This window comes from Anguilla rostrata, chromosome 9 (genome assembly GCF_018555375.3).
Source record: "Anguilla rostrata isolate EN2019 chromosome 9, ASM1855537v3, whole genome shotgun sequence".
Lineage (NCBI taxonomy): Eukaryota > Metazoa > Chordata > Actinopteri > Anguilliformes > Anguillidae > Anguilla > Anguilla rostrata.
In genome coordinates this window covers 53,505,901-53,522,853 of record NC_057941.1, presented here as the reverse complement: position 1 = coordinate 53,522,853, position 16,953 = coordinate 53,505,901, and the positions used below count along the sequence as shown (strand labels likewise).

The window sequence follows — 16,953 nt, the reverse complement described above, 5'->3', positions numbered from 1 at the left end:
CGCTCACACAGACACACACACACGCTCACACACACGCATGCACACATACACGCTCACACACGCTCACACACGCTCACACACGCTCACACACACCCACACACGCTCACACACGCTCACACACACACACACAGGCTCACACACACACGCTCACACAGCACACACGCTCACACACGCTCACACACACACACACACTCACACTCACAGGCTCACACACACACACACACACACACACAGGCTCACACACACACGCACGCTCACACACGCTCACACACGCTCACACACATGCTCACACACGCTCACACACAAATGCTCACACACACATGCTCACACACGCTCACACACACACACAAACACAGGCTCACACACGCTCACACACACACTCACACTCACAGGCTCACACACACACACACACACACACACAAACACATGCTCACACACACACACACCATAAGCATGTGTAGATAAATGAAACCCAGTGAGACAGCCTTTCATATATTTATTTATTTTTTGTATACGGACAGAACACAGCTCAACAGGTGACACCGCAGACCATTCGCATCATCACGGGAAAAAAAGCAGCAATGAAACGATGAGATGGCAGAAGTATCCTGGTTTGCTTCCTGTTCTAATAACCGACTCCCTAAATTGATCCGTAGCAGTCATGTGACCCGGGTGCGAAACCTGGCAGACCGACTTCGCTGGTTTCAGAGCGACTTCATCAGGTCTGTGTGCCTCTTCATATCAAACACATTTACCCTGTTTTACCTCAGTTCACCATTAACACTGCAACAACAAGAGCCATTGGAAAGGACTGCATCCAGTTAATTTAATGGAAAATAAACAGCGTTAGTACTCAGTTTACCAAATCTCCACTACCCTCCCACGTCCTTCCTGTAAGTCCTGATGGTGTTTTATCTAATTATGAATACCCCACCAGGGGGCCCTACAGACGTCAAAGCATACTCAGGGCCAACAATAAAAAAACAAAATAAATCTACAGGTTGGATGTTCTACTTAGTTTGGGGGTATTTCTGGAAGTCTGGGGGAAAAAAAAAAAAAAAAGATTCTGAAAACCTCACAATTAATGAACGGAACACTCACTCTCTCAATGTTCTAGAACCCTGGAGCTACTGTAAACAGAATGTTCAGAACAGTCCAGAAGTGGCAGTGAAATCCTTGTGCCTTTGAAACCTCCACACACACACACACACACACACACAAACGGACGGATGTACGCGCGCACGGACACACACGGACGGACGCACACACGTTCGTACAAATCTGATGTCTGCATTCTTAAAAAAATTAAAATCTGACTGAAAAGGGAATGCATGGTCCTCACCCCCTCCCCTTAAATAGTGCATGTGTAGCAGTGACAGTGGATCAGGACTGCAGAGCTGCTGAGCAAGTCTGCCCTGATGTAGCGCGTAAGTGGGCTTGTGCATGTAGACACATAAACATGTGCTTTAATATGTAGGTTTGTGTAATGCAAGTGCCACAGTGTAAAACCCCAGGTTCGAAGTAAAAAAAAAAGTAGTTTTTAACTAAACACTAGCGCTTTAAGGAATAATGTCACACTTACGGTTTGTTAGTTAAGACAGGAAACTGCTTAAACAAAGAAGAAACAGGCGTGGTAGTAAAGAGTGAGACAGGAATATCATGCAGAGTGAGGGCAAATAAACTCCCCAAACCTTCCACATTACGCAGAAAAAAAGACACAAATACAGGTAAAAGATAAAGTGTGTGTGGGCGCAGAGCAGGGTGTGTGTGTGTGTGAGTGTGTGTGCGTGCGCGTGGGTCTGTGTGTATACGTATGTCCCCATGTGAGTATGTGCGTGTGTAGAAATATGAATGCAGGAATCTTTTGCTTGAACAATCCATCTTGAGGGAGGGAATGAGACTAAGGGAAGGATGGACAGAGTAAAGGAGAGAGAGAGAGAAAGAAGGATTGAAAGGGAGGGAGAGAGGGAAGGATGGAGAGAGGGATAGATGGACAGAGTGAAGGACGGAGAGAAGGAAGGATGGAGAGCGTGAGGGATAGAGAGAATGAAGGTTGGACAGAGAGAAGGATTGAAAGAGGGAGAGATAGAGAGAGGGAAGGATGGAGAGAGGGAGGGACACTAATTGTGCTCATCATCTCAGTCCCACAGCCACTGCATCCAGCGTTACCACGGTGACGTTCCAGCACTTAATGGCATTACGCATGATCAGAGTACACAAAGACGGTAAAAATAGCGATCAACACGGCTATTTATTGCTTAATCTATTTTTAAACGACGACACGAAGGAGACGGACATGGCCGCTGCTCTACACCGCTAAAGTGACGGATACACGTGATTGTTACGGTTAGTTTTTCTGGAGATTACGTTCGAAACGCGGTAAGTGCAACAGCTTCGCGTGAAAAGCCGGGCGACTCTCACCCGCGAACGCGGTCGCGCTCGGGCGACAGGAAATGGCGGACAGGAAGCAGCTTTGCGCGCCGTCCAGAGGAGCTCGCTGTGGCGGCGGTAATTAGGAGAGCGGCTTCCTACGCTAATCCCCTCAGACCCGCTAATTACACGCTCATTCACTATTAATCAAAAAAAAAAAAAAGTCATTAATCAGAAAATAAATCTCTCCATCGCTTCCTCTCCCGTCTCTCTGAATCCAGGGAGGGGGGAGGGGGGGGGGGGAGGGAGGGCAGGGGGTGCCACTGTTAAGACTTGTTGATCCACAGAGGGGTGTGGCCACCTGTGCACATGCCCCGCCCTGCCCGAGCCAGTGGCCCCGCCCCCTACTCGGTGATCTCCAGGATGAGGTCGTCCCCCTCCAGGCTGGAGTCGGGGGTGACGTAGATCTTGGTGACGGAGCCGGAGAGGGGCGAGTTGACCACGGTCTCCATCTTCATGGCACTCAGCACGCAGAGCGGCTGCCCCTTCTCCACCCGCTGCCCCTCCTTCACCCGCACCTCCACCACCTTCCCCGGCATCGGCGCCCCCACCTGACCCCGCACATCCTTCAGCGCCTTCGGGTGGAAGTGCATCTCCTGCAGGGGGCGACAGAGAGCCCGACTCAGGGGTGTGTGTGTGAGTGAGTGAGGGAGGGAGTGTGTGTGTGTGCTTGTGAGTGTGTGTGTGTGTGTGTGTGCATATGCGTGCATGTGAGAGAGAGAATATGTGTGTGTGTGTGTGTGTGTGTGCATATGCGTGCATGTGAGCGACAGTGTGTGGATGTGTGTGAGTGAGTGAGTGAGTGAGGGAGGGAGTGTGTGTATGTGTGTGTGAGTGAGTGAGTGAGTGAGTGAGGGAGGGAGTGTGTGTGTGTGTGTGTGTGTGTGTGTGAGTAAGTGAGTGAGTGAGTGAGGGAGGGAGTGTGTGTGTGTGCTTGTGAGTGTGTGTGTGTGTGTGTGTGTGTGTCTGAGGGGCTGCTCGTACCTTCATGGCCACGGTGTCTTTGACCAGCACTGATCTGAGCTGGCCGTTGAGCTCGAAGAACACCTCCCTCTGCCCCGCCTTGTTCAGGTCCCCCAGGGCCAGCGCTTTTATGTGCAGAATCTTCCCCCGCTCCAGCTCCACCTGCAGGGACACGAGTTTACCTACACCTGCAGGGACACGTTTACCTACACCTGCAGGGACACGTTTACCTACACCTGCAGGGACACGTTTACCTACACCTGCAGGGACACGTTTACCTACACCTGCAGGGACACGTTTACCTACACCTGCGGCTAGATCCACAGCTCAGACACACAGACAAACAGCAGAACACTCTCCTCTACCCAAACACAGCAAAACAGAAACACAATCTCTGCCCCAACCAAACACAGGCAAACAGAAACACAATCTCTGCTCGACCCAAACACAGAAACACACCAGCAACTACATAAACAAAGACTAGTTTGCATTTTCATAGCAGCAGTGTAAATGCCTATAAAAGCATGTAAATGTGCATAAACTAGCCGGGCTGGAACAGGAGGGCTAGCCGGGCTGGAACAGGGGGGCTAACCTCAAACTCCTCCGCGATTTTGGGCCCGTCCAGGAAGAGGCGGGTGTGGAGGCAGTCCACCGGGCCGAAGGTGTTGGTGAACTCTTTAAACTCCTGGAACACCTTCGGGTACATGGCCGCTGACATCACATCCTCCGGCGTGATGTCATCACCGTGCGTCTCTCGCAGCTGCTTCTCCAGGGCCTGGAAGTCCATGGCGGGCAGGGAGGCCCCGGGGCGGCCCTCCACGCGGGGCATGGACTTCAGCACCTGGGACAGGCGACAGGTGAATCAGCGCAGAACGGGAGAGGGTTAAAGAACAGAGGGGGAGGGGGGGGACTCACACGGGATTTACACCTATTTACACTTCTATTTGTGCCGTCCTGAAAATGTTTAATGTATGCCCACGTTACTCCAAGTCCTTTTCTTAAGGGAAATAATGGCTATGCCCCATTTGAGATTTTAACCGGCAACTCTGAGTCAAAAGCCCAGCACCTCAGCAACCACATGCTCCATTATCATTTGCTGCAGTATATGGAGTATCTATTTCAGCTCAAATTCAGCTTGGTTTTTTTCCAAAAGGTACAAAAGCCTCACATTATGATCACTTAGCAGACTCTCTTATTGGACACAGCAGAACACCAGCGTTTACTCTCAGGAGACACAGAAACTCACTGAATAAAAGCGAACACTATAACGCACGGTGTAATGGACTGCGCTCTGCGTGTGATATAGCACACTGCTTCTCCTCAGCTAATATCCTGTGAATGAAAGGCAACACACAGCTAATATCCTGTGACAAGCAGGAGACATTTCACAGGAGAGGGAGATGAAACTGAACATTTCCGCTTTCAAACACTGTTCTTATTAAGGAGTGCAGACACGCATTAAAACACAACAGAGCCTTCTGGCTGAAGGCTTTAAAAAACCCCAAATTCACCTCCCCTGACAGGAGGGAACAGCGCAGACGAGAGGCACGGGGGCTGCGGGGTCCCGCCCGTTCTGGAGAAACGGGACGGCGTCGCCGGGGTGACGGATCCGGCCGCTCTGCGTTGGCACGGCAACGAGACCAGCCAATATTTCCCCGCGCTGCGGTAGCGCAGGAGAACAAAGCTTCGGGTCGTCTGTCAGGCAGACAGGCAGGCAGGCAGACAGGCAGGCAGACAGGCAGGCAGACAGGCAGACGCAGACAGACGGACAGAGCAGGCAGACAGGCAGGCAGACAGGCAGACAGGCAGGCAGGCAGGCAGGCAGGCAGCAGCAGGCAGGCAGGCAGGCAGGCAGGCAGACAGGCAGACAGGCAGACAGGCAGACAGGCAGGCAGACAGGCAGACAGGCAGGCAGGCAGGCAGGCAGGCAGCAGGCAGCAGGCAGGCAGGCAGGCAGGCAGGCAGGCAGACAGGCAGACACTCCGGCAGGACACAGGCACACTAACTACACTAAGGGAAAAACACAGAGCATTCGACTACACACAGCACAGCGTTTCAGATACTGTGCAGCAGGGTGGTAACAGGGACACAGGTACAGCACAGCAAGGTAAGAGGGACACAGGCAGAGCACAGGATGGTAACAGGGACACAGGCAGAGCACAGGATGGTAACAGGGACACAGGTACAGCACAGGATGGTAACAGGGACACAGGTAGAGCACAGCAGGGTAACAGGGACACAGGCAGAGCACAGGATGGTAACAGGGACACAGGCAGAGCACAGGATGCTAAGAGGAACACAGGCAGAGCACAGGGTGGTGCTGGCTGTGGGCTGGGTCTGTGGGTCTGATTCTGTGGGTCGGAGGAGCTCCCAGACAAAACGCACAAATCTGTCTGTCTGCGCAATCACCTGCAGGGTCTAAAAGTGCCGACTACACAGCGCTCATAGCAGTCTGAGAGTGTGTGTGTGTGTGTGTGTGTGTGTGCGTGCGTGCGTGTGTGAGAGAGAGTGTGTGTGTGTGTGTGAGAGAGTGTGTGTGTGTGTAGGCTGAATGGCAGTACAGAAGCAGCAGCCAGAGAAATGAGCTGCTATAAAAGGGTATCCGTACCCAGAATGCACTGGGAGCGGAGGGCCCTTCATTAGCGGGCTGCCCAGCTGTGTCAGCCGTATTAATCTCGCCGGGTCAGAAACCCAGCATCACACTTTCCGCTCGGCTAGCGGGCTTAAGCCTCTCCACGTACTCAGACTGGGGTTCAGTCCCACGATCCATTAAAATAATATTTTAAAATGTATCTGGGCCAGTTCTGGAGGGGACCAATCACAGGAGGCCATCTGAGGGACATCAGTTCCAGGGTCTGTGGTTTAACGGCAACATTTCAGCAGACTTCATTAAACCTGCAGCCTCCAGTGAGCACCGAGGGGGGTTCACTGAGCTCCAGAGGAGGAAGGGGGAGGGGGGGTTCAGTGAGCGCCGGGGGGGGGGGGAGCTCACCCCCCCAACCTGCTCAGCACACAGGTAACTCACCCCTTTGACCTGAAGGTTCGGAGGGGCGATACGTTACTTGACCTGAAGGCTCGGGAGGGCGGAGCTACGTTACCTTTGACCTGAAGGGTTCGGGGAGGGGGCGGAGCTACGTTACCTTTGACCTGAAGGGCTCGGGGAGGGGGCGGAGCTACGTTACCTTTGACCTGAAGGGCTCGGGGAGGGGGCGGAGCTACGTTACCTTTGACCTGAAGGGCTCGGGGAAGCCCCCGTGGGGGATGCCGATGTGGCCCTGCAGGAACTCCACCACAGAGAGCGGGAAGGACAGCTCGTCCGCCCGCTCCTCCACCTCCGCCCGCGTCAGGGAGTTCTGCACCATGAACTGCGCCAAGTCACCCACGATCTTAGAGGAGGGGGTCACCTGGGGGGGGCACAGAGTCACAGAATCACTGAGAGACCGCTGGTGCAGGAGAGGGGAAGGGAAGGGAAGGGAAACGAGAGGAGAGGAGGGAGAGAAAAGGGGTGAGGGAGAGAGATGGAGAAAGGGGGAGGGATGGAGTATGAGAGAGAGTGAGAGAGACAGACGGGGGGGGGGTAAATGAAAGTAATTGGAAAGCGTGGGCTGCTCAGACACAGACTGATTCAGGGCGTCTCCAGCACTGACAGCATTATCCATGAAGGGCACTGAGGAGGAGACCAGCCGCAGCTAATCACCATCTCTCATTCGGCTGGCCAGGCCGTCTGACCCCCCCCCCCGTTTGGGTTAGGTACAGAGAGCGTGTGTGTGTGTGTGTGTGTGTGAGAGTGTGTGTGTGTGTGTGTGTGTGTGTGTGTGTGAGTGCGCGTGCATGCGTGCGTGTGTGTGAGAGTGTGTGTGTGCGTGCGTGCGTGTGTGTGAGAGAGTGCGTGTGAGAGAGTGCGTGTGTGTGTGTGTGTGTGTGTGTGTGTGTGTGTGTGTGTGTTACCTTGATCAGGTCTCCCAGCAGCTTGTTGGCCTCAGTGTAGGCCTTCTTCACCTCCTTAAACTTGTGCCCCAGCCCCATGCTGTGCGCCTGGAAGTGCAGGTTGGTGTACTGTCCCCCCGGGATCTCGTTCTCGTACACGTCCGCGTTGCCGGACTTCATGGTGGCCGTGCAGTCGAAGGGGGCGTACAGGCCGCGGGTCACCTCCCAGTACTCGCTGTAGTCAAACACCTTCTCCAGGGCGATGCCTGTCGACGGGGGGGGGTAAGGGAGAATCAGCAGCCAGACTGTTCATTCTGCCACACACACACTCTCACACCTCACATCTCACTTCACCTCTCACACTCTCACACACTCACACTCTCTCCTGCACGTTTATTCAGACACACACACACTCTCTCCTGCACAGGACTGGCATCGTTTTTTCCAGTGAAGCATTTCTCCTGGCCTCTGAACTTTGGATGTTTACTACCACATCAGAAAAGAATAAAGAGAAAAAGGATGAAAGGAATCCCACAGCCTGCACCATATGGCGGTGATGATTGTTATTGGCCATAAAAGAAACACTTGACAATCACGATTGATCACCCAGCCCTACCCAGAGGTGTATTTTTTCCATTTAATTTGGGGCGATATTGGATTTGAAAAAACGGGGACAAGGCAGGACAGATGTTTGTTTTATTACATACAGTCCATGGAACGGGCAAAAACTTAACGGGATATTTTTTGGAATTTCGAAAATCCCGCCTGGACAGATAATTCTGGGCCCAAAAAGAAGAAACATCTGGATAAAATATGCCGTCTGGTTAGTATATTTTATTCAAAAACTTAAAAGCTTGAATTAAAAAATTTTTTGCTTGAATATTCTGTATAGTAACCAAATATGTGCATTAGGGTTTTAATTCTTACTACCCAATTTTTGATTGCCGTTCAGTGTTTGTACATTACATTAATAAAAACAACAAAAACAGCGAATTGACTGATTATTGCTGCATTTTTATCGATCCTTATTTTTCTACAGTTACAGTATATGTCCGTTTACTTCTTGTGTAATTCGTATCGGAAAACCAAATACCATCATACCATCAATAATATGAATATTACGTAATAGTCTATGAATATATGATATTTTAGCCACGGCCCAGTCCTAACTGAAGGCGGACATTTTGAAACCAGCTGCTGCTGAGGGCCTCTCTCTTCTGCAGAGACTGGCAGCTCCACAGACCAGAACCGTAAAAAGAGCGGGAAGCTTCGTCTGCTCTGAGTATGGAACCTTCCGGAAAGAAAGCCCGCCATTTTGGATCGGTGAGCACATCTGGGCGGATAATGTTCTGCAGGTTGAGTAATGTATTCTGCTGCCAAGCCATTTAGAGCTTAAAAAAAAAAAAACAACTGAAGGAGTTTTAAAATCGATTCTTAAACAGGCCGTGCAGAGCAGAGACGTGAGCGCAGAGGTAACACAAGCTCTCCTGTTTCAGTCCCACAGCAGCATTCTCAGCCACCTGTAATCTTTCTGCCCCCGGAAGGGCAGGAAAAGTGCTTTAATATAATCTCGCCGACTGGATGCAAACGCATTAATCAACCTTTCAGCCAAGGGAGACCATCCACAACGCGAATAGCAAGGGGCCCAAAACTGATCCCTGGGGCACTCCTCATGTGACTTCACCCATATGGGACGCCGGCATATACTGGATCAATGCAGTATAGTCTCTGGCTAATATCATTTCAAACACTTGAATACTCTGCCTGAGCGTCCAGCCCATTTCTCAAGGTGATGAAGCAAAAGTGCAAGACCTGCTGTGTCAGGAGCAGCAGTCAGATCCAATGAAGCAAAGGAGCAGACGTGCCACCAGCATCCGCCATCAGCTGAACACCACTCACAACCTTAACCCTAACCCTAACCCTAACCCTAACCCTCTGTAGTACAGGTCTCTGGAATGTTTTTCAGCATTCTAAGTCAGCGTTCTAGAACTCCGTTGCTCTCGGTTGCCCGTGGCGATGGTTATCGCAGCATTGGAATGTGCGGCCAAGAACGGTGTAACCACACTGTGACCTCACGCCAGGAGCAGGGTCAATCGGAGCCGCTTCCACACGGCGGATCACACAGAGGACAGCGAGGCGGATTCATTACAGCGCACAGTCAGTTGCTTAGAAACCACCTTTTGCTAAAAATTTACCTTTAAAAGCAGTGATTTGATATTAGTCTAAAATTACGAGGTACGGAGGAGTCCAAGTTTCTTTTCTTCGGGGTTCTTTCGGTTTGTTCTTGCTTCCCACCCACACAGCCATTCCCTGCCAGTCACGCCCGGCTTCCTCTGCGGAGCTCACTGAAGTGTTGCGCTGGTACATTCGGCTCAGAGAAACTTCCAGTCAACACAATCAGTCAATCAGGCGACAGGACCTGCCCCTTCTCCGAAAAGTACAAACGGGGGCAGCGTGCACCCCTGTAACACGCATAATAGCTCATTAGCCACCTGCCTGCTGCAATCAATCCCCTGGATCAGCAAACAGACTACCACACACACACTCACACACACACACACACACACTCTCTCATACACACACACACTCACACACTCTCTCTCTCTCTCTCTCAAACACACACACTCTCTCATACACTCACACACACACACACACACACTCTCTCTCTCTCTCTCTCTCTCAAACACACACACTCTCTCATACACTCACACACACACACACACTCTCTCTCTCTCTCTCTCTCTCAAACACACACACACTCTCTCTCAAAAACACACACACACACACACACAAACAAGCACAGACACGCACAGGCATGCAAAGACACGCACACACACACACACTCTCACAAACACACACACACACACACACAAACAAGCACAGACACGCACACACAGACACTCACACACACACTCTCTCTCACAAACACACATGCGCACGCACACACAAACACATGCACAGACACTCACACACACACTCTCACACACACACACACACACCAAAAGCAGCCCACGACACACACTCCTCACAAACACATGCACGACACACACACAGCGACACACACACACTCTGCCTTTCAGACTGCAGACAGCAGGGGAGAGTAAAGTGCTGACTCTGCACACCTGCCCACAGAACCAACGCAGCTTCCAGACAATTCAATTAAGCAACCCTGACACACCGCACAGCACCGGGTGGGGGGGGGATGAGAAAAACAGAAAGGGAGTGAGAGAAACGGATGGAGGGACAGGTTGGGGTGGCTCAGGGTGGGGCACGGTGGGGTAGGGTGGCACAGGGTGTATATCTCTTTCATTCTGTGTACCCCCCCTCTCCGTGCCCCCTCTCCCCCTCTCTGTGTACCCCCTTCTCCTCCTCTCGGTGTGCCCCCTCTCCCCCTCTCTCATTACCCCCCCCGGCTCTCTGATCTCCTCCCCCGCCCTGCCCCTCCCCCCCGCCGGCCAGTCTAAGCAGTCTATGGGGCTGATGCTGCAGGGCTGCGTGTACTGGAGCAGGGGAGCACAATCAGCAGCAGGGCACGGCACTAAACAATCAGGGCATCAGATGGTGATTATTACAGAGAAGTTTAAACCATGACCATAATTACAGTTTAATACATGACTCACTCCCTCTCTCTTTCCCTCCATCTGCCCATCTCTCTATCAGCTTCCCTCCGCCTCTCCATCAGTCTCTCTCCCCCTCTATTACTCCATCAATCACTCTCCCTCCTTCCCTCGCTCTGTCCATTTTTATACTGGTAGGGTCACTGATCTTAAGTTACCTGCACTCATATATGAAAAACACTGCACACACACACACACACACACACACACAAACACAAACACAAACACAAAGCACTGGAAATGGGAGATACTATAAAATAAACCACATGCATAGTTTGGTGTACAAGGTGTGTGTATGTGTGAGTGTGGTACAGGTAGGTGGGTGTATGGTGCGGTAGTGTTAGTGGTGGGGTTACAGTTGGGGTGGGTTACAGTAGTGGGGGGTTACAGTATGAGGGGTGGGGTTACAGTATTAGGGGGGGTTACAGTATAGGGGCGGGGTTACAGTGTTAGGGGTGGGGTTACAGTATTGGGGGCGGGGTTACAGTGTTAGGGGTGGGGTTACAGTATTGGGGCGGGGTACAGTGTAGGGTGGGTTTAGTTTGGGGGTGGGGCACGTGTTATGGTGGGACAGTATAGGGTGCGATGGGTGGGTTACAGTGTTAGGGGTGGGGTTACAGTTTAGGGGGGGTTACAGTATGAGGGGTGGGGTTACAGTATTGGGGGCGGGGTTACAGTGTTAGGGGTGGGGTTACAGTGTTAGGGGTGGGGTTACAGTGTTAGAGGTGGGGTTACAGTATTGGGGGCGGGGTTACAGTGTTAGGGGTGGGTTACAGTATTGGGGGCGGGGCTCAGGGCCGTACCCGTGTTGAGTTTGGTGCCCTTGGTGCAGGCCACGATGGCTCCCATGCTGGGCTGGGAGGTCATTCCCGCCATGGAGTCCACCGCCACGTCCACGATGTCCGCCCCGGCCTCCGCGCACGCCAACATGGCCGCCACGCCCGCACCCGCCGTGTCGTGCGTGTGCACGTGGATCGGCATGTCCGGGAAGCGGTCCCGCAGGGAACCAATCAACAGCCGGCTTGCCTCTGGCTTCAACAGCCCCGCCATGTCCTGAGAGGGGGGGGGGAGACAGATATGGATGCTGGTTACTGTAAATCAGTATCTCACTCCATATGGATGCTGGTGTATGTTTCATCTCTATTTCTGCCTCACTCTCAGTTGCTGTAGTGTTTAATCTCTCTCTCCCTGCTGTTGTTTAACCTCTCTCGGCCGTTATTTCTGAGGCCTGTGGTGCTCGGTTGTTCACAGATCGCTCATTAAAGCAGAAGAGAAGCTCTCCTCAGCCCAGATAAGGAACAGAAGGAGCAGCAGGCGATCGTCTCTGATCCGCCACCGGTCTCGAACCCGCCTCCCGCCCCCCGTACGCCCCCCTGCGTGGCTCGCTCGCCCCCCCCCCCTCTCTCGCTCTCTGTCCGCGGCTTCGTGCCGGTCTCACGTGATTGACGCTCGAGCCATTCGCTGACGAGCCCTCCGCTCTGCTCTTCCTGCCAGGAAACGCGCGTCCCCCCTGGCTGCTGACGAGGCTCAGACAGCCGCCATCTGCTCTCCCTGCTCCCGCGTGCCGACCGCCAGACCGCCAGCGGCGGGGCTGGGTTTGCGGGTTCGAACAGCAGAAAGAACACTGCGGCTGTGCCCCGGGGTCGAGCAGAGCCTCCCGCTGTGTAAACACACTTCCCCTGAGCCACCCCATCGCTGGGCGGGCGGCCTATCAGAACCCACGCTCCCGCGGCCTATCAGAGCCCACGCTCCCGCGGCCTATCAGAACCCACGCTCCTGCGGCCTATCAGAGGCCACGCTCCCGCGGCCTATCAGAACCCACGCTCCCGCGGCCTATCAGAGGCCACGCTCCCGCGGCCTATCAGAGGCCACGCTCCCGCGGCTACTCAGACCCTACGCTCTCACAGTCCGCCATAGTCAGAAGCACGCTCGCCACAGACGCTACAAGGACACACCGCTCCTGCCCTACCAAACAAGCAAGGATCACCCAGTCAATCAGCATGCTTGTCAATGATGCAAAACAAAATCAGTGAAGACCAGTTTAAAAAGGGTTAAGATTTCTCCTGTCATTTTAAGAGACACAACATTTCTTGTTACTGGTACAACATGCCTTTAGCACTTCTGCTTCAACCAGAAAACAGATGTGATGTCCTGATATTTAAAACTGCTGATGGCGGCTGTTATCTCCAAGCCCGAGCGTGTGAAAGTTTGGGTCTGGAGCTTAAACGGGAGATGGATCAGCCCGACCAGCTCGTAACTCGCCGTGATGGAAACGGCCGTTAAATCTGCTGTGCCACTTTGATGGGCGATCTCGAGATGCGGGGGCATTGTAAAACTTTTATTTATATTTAACTGACACCTCGCCGTTTTAATCTGAACTGAGTTTAAGAGCCAAAATAATAAAGGAAAACGACTGCTAAAAACGGTGGTACTACCTAAAAAAACATGGCAGGAAAGAGCCGGACAGGAGAAAGCACACACAGGCCCAGACACCAGGCCTCTGGGATCGCATACAGGAACGGCAGGGGAACAGATTAAGGCCCAAACACCAGGCCTCTGGGATCGCATACAGGAACGGCAGGGGAACAGATTAAGGCCCAAACACCAGGCCTCTGGGATCGCATACAGGAACGGTAGGGGAACAGATTAAGGCCCAGACACCAGGCCTCTGGGATCACATACAGGAACGGTAGGGGAACAGATTAAGGCCCAACACAGGCCTTGGATCGATACAGATTAGAAAGATTACGGGCAGACACAGGTTTCACTCAGAAGGTTAAAATTAGTGCAACACGCCTCTGATCCATACGACGTGGCAGTAAGAACAAAGAATATGTGACCCCTTTGCGGTGCTCCGGCCTTGACCAGCTCATCGGCCAGCTCCAGGTAGTACTGCAGCGAGTATTTCTGCCGCATGGGGTCCGACACGTCGCCGGTGTAGGAAATGGCCGCCTCGACCACGCCCCCGGCCGCGCCCGCCGCCTCCATGCCCAGGAGCATGTTGGGAAGGTAGTTCAGCGAGTCAAAGACCCGGAAGATGTCCATGCCGTTCTCCCGAGCCACCTCGCAGAACCTGAGAGAGGGACACGGAGAACGCGATCATGGGGGCGGATTTGAGATTGAGCGTGTGCGTTTTGTGGTGTGTTTTCAGGCTGGATGCAGGTTTTTTTGGGAGAGAATGTGGGTTTTTTTGGGAGAGAATGTAGGTGTTTTTGGCAGTGAATGCGGGTGTTTTTGGCAGTGAATGCGGGTGTTTTTGGCAGTGAATGCGGGTGTTTTTGGCAGTGAATGTGGGTGTTTTTGGCAGTGAATGCGGGTGTTTTTGAGAGCGAACGCGGGTGTTTTTGGCAGTGAATGCGGGTGTTTTTGAGAGCAAACGCAGGTGTTTTTGGCAGTGAATGCGGGTGTTTTTGGCAGTGAATGCGGGTGTTTTTGGCAGTGAATGCGGGTGTTTTTGGCAGTGAATGTGGGTGTTTCTGGCAGTGAATGCGGGGGTTTTTGGCAGTGAATGCGGGTGTTTTTGGCAGTGAATGCGGGTGTTTTTAAGAGCGAATGCGGGTGTTTTTGGCAGTGAATGTGGGTGTTTCTGGCAGTGAATGCGGGTGTGTCTGGCAGTGAATGCGGGTGTTTTTGAGAGCGAATACGGGTGTTTTTGGCAGTGAATGCGGGTGTTTTTGAGAGCGAATGCGGGTGTTTTTGGCAGTGAATGCGGGTGTTTTTGAGAGCGAATGCGGGTGTTTTTGGTAGTGAATGCGGGTGTTTTTGAGAGCGAATGTGAGTGTTTTTGAGCGAAGCGGGTGTTTTTGAGAGCGAACGCGGGTGTTTTTGAGAGCGAACGCGGGTGTTTTTGGCGGAGAGCGTGCGGTGCGGGGGCTTCTCGTGTGCGCTCACTTGAAGACGGCGTTGTCGGGGTAGTTGGTGTAGCCCACGGCGTTGGCGCCGCGCAGAAGCATCTGGAAGGGCACGTTGGGCAGCAGCGCCCGCAGCTCCTGCAGCCGCCGCCACGGGCACTCGCACAGGAAGCGCATCGCCACGTCAAACGTAGCGCCTGCACGCGGACACACACACACACACACACACACACACACACACACACACGTTACACACGACTCATTACATTACATTTATTTGGCAGAGGCTTTTATCCAAAGCGACGTACATTAAGTGCACACCCAAGGTCACTGGAATGACTACAACATTATGTAGTACAATACTCATATGACTCTACTGATATAAGGCCCAGGGACATCAGTGGAAAATTAGCCGTTCGGCTAACGCTGGCACATTTACAGTAATGCTGATAAATGTGCACCGTCCCTGTAAAAATAAAAATGGAAAAAACTGAAAACACACACACACACACACACACACACACACACACACACACACATACACACATACACACATACACACATACACACATACACACACACACACACACACACACACACACACACACACACACACATACACACACACACACACACCTGAATAACACACACACACACACACACCTGAATAACACACACACACACACACACACCTGAGCTAGCCCCCTCACATGGAGAGATGCACAGCCGCTAGGCTGCACAGGCTGTTCCAGTGCTAAACACAGACCTTTAAAGGCCCATTCAGCCTTCAGAGCAGCCCTTCAGGCTCATGATTCACTCCTCTACTGCAGAGGAGAGGAAGGAGGGAGGGAGGGAGGGAGGGAGGGAGGGGAAGAGCTGAAGGACAAACTAAGAAACAGATGAAGAGAAATGGAAAACAGAAAGAGAGGGAGAGAGACACACAGAGAAAGAGAGTCAGACAAAGAAAGGGACAGAAAAAGGGAGAGACAAAAAGAGAAAGAGGGAGACAGAGAGAGAGGGAGATAAAATAACAGAAAGGGAGAGAGAGAGAGAGAATCAGAAAAAGACAGAGAGAGAGAGAATGAGAGAGAGAGAGAGAGAGAGAGAGAGAGAGAGAGAGAGAGAGAGAGAGAGAGAGAGAGAGAGAGAGAGAGAGAGAGAGAGACAGAGAGAGAGAGAGAGAGAGAGAGAGTACTGCAGAGGATGTCCTCACCCCCCCAGTTCTCCACGCTGAACAGGTTGCTGAAGTTGTGTGCGACGAAGGGGGCGATGTTTTTCAGGTCGTGGGTGCGCACGCGGGTGGCCAGCAGGGACTGGTGGGCGTCCCGAAACGTGGTGTCCATCAGCAGGAGGCCGTCATGGCGACGCACGGCCTTGGCGAACCCCTCCGGACCCTCCCTTAGCAACACATCCCGGAAACCAACCGGAGGCTCACCTGCGCGCACACACGGGGGGGGAGGCGAGGGGGGGCTTTATTCAGACAGGCAGAGAGCCGCAGCTCAGACAGAGCAGGGCTCCACAGAGGAGAAACCGCCAAGGCCAGGACCCAGCCCCCACCTTTTAGGGGGGGGGGGATTGAATCTGGCTCAGTCTCGGCTGCCCTGCAGACTGCACCACACACATGCCACGGTCGGCTGCCTGCTCTAAAGCTCTCGGGCCTCAGGGCTCCCGGTGGACAGGGTGGCACTGAATGTCTCCGTTTGTGCAGCTGGACCTGGATCACACACTGAAGCAGGAGAGCACTGTACGGTCACAGCGCTACACTGGGGAGGCCAGAGGCGGCCGCGTAGAGTAAGGGCTGTCTGACTGTGCAGTGGGGCTGTTTGACTGTGCAGTGGGGCTGTTTGACTGTGCAGTGGGGCTGTTTGACTGTGCAGTGGGGCTGTTTGACTGTGCAGCTCTTACCCAGAGGCACAGGGGGAATCACAGGGTCGATGGAGGAGGGCTTGGCTTTCACCGGGATGGGAGTGGTAGGACCGTTCACCATCACATGACCTGAGAGAGAGAGAGGGGGAGAAGAGGGAGAGAGAGAGAGAGAGAGAGAGAGAGAGATATTAAACTATTAACTCCACATGCTATTAAAGAACCAGTTATTTGTGAAGCAATTTAATGATTTGAGGAGCAATTTAAGCACAGCAAAACAAAGAGAATTAGCCATTAACGAT

General features: G+C 52.8%; 1 protein-coding gene across 1 annotated transcript in view; it reads right to left on the bottom strand.

Moving 5' to 3' along the window:
* Positions 1-486: 486 nt before the first annotated feature.
* The window catches only part of LOC135264226 (pyruvate carboxylase, mitochondrial-like), an 85,563-nt gene continuing 69,096 nt past the window's right edge, over positions 487-16,953 (bottom strand). The window contains exons 12-21 of the mRNA XM_064352987.1: positions 16,694-16,783; positions 16,002-16,223; positions 14,829-14,985; positions 13,786-14,010; positions 11,741-12,021; positions 7,342-7,586; positions 6,618-6,797; positions 3,986-4,234; positions 3,415-3,555; positions 487-3,026 (exon numbers count right to left, since the gene is read on the bottom strand). Coding sequence (XP_064209057.1) covers positions 2,775-3,026; positions 3,415-3,555; positions 3,986-4,234; positions 6,618-6,797; positions 7,342-7,586; positions 11,741-12,021; positions 13,786-14,010; positions 14,829-14,985; positions 16,002-16,223; positions 16,694-16,783 — 2,042 coding nt within the window. The 3' untranslated portion in view covers positions 487-2,774. The remainder of the gene's footprint in view (positions 3,027-3,414; positions 3,556-3,985; positions 4,235-6,617; positions 6,798-7,341; positions 7,587-11,740; positions 12,022-13,785; positions 14,011-14,828; positions 14,986-16,001; positions 16,224-16,693; positions 16,784-16,953) is intronic.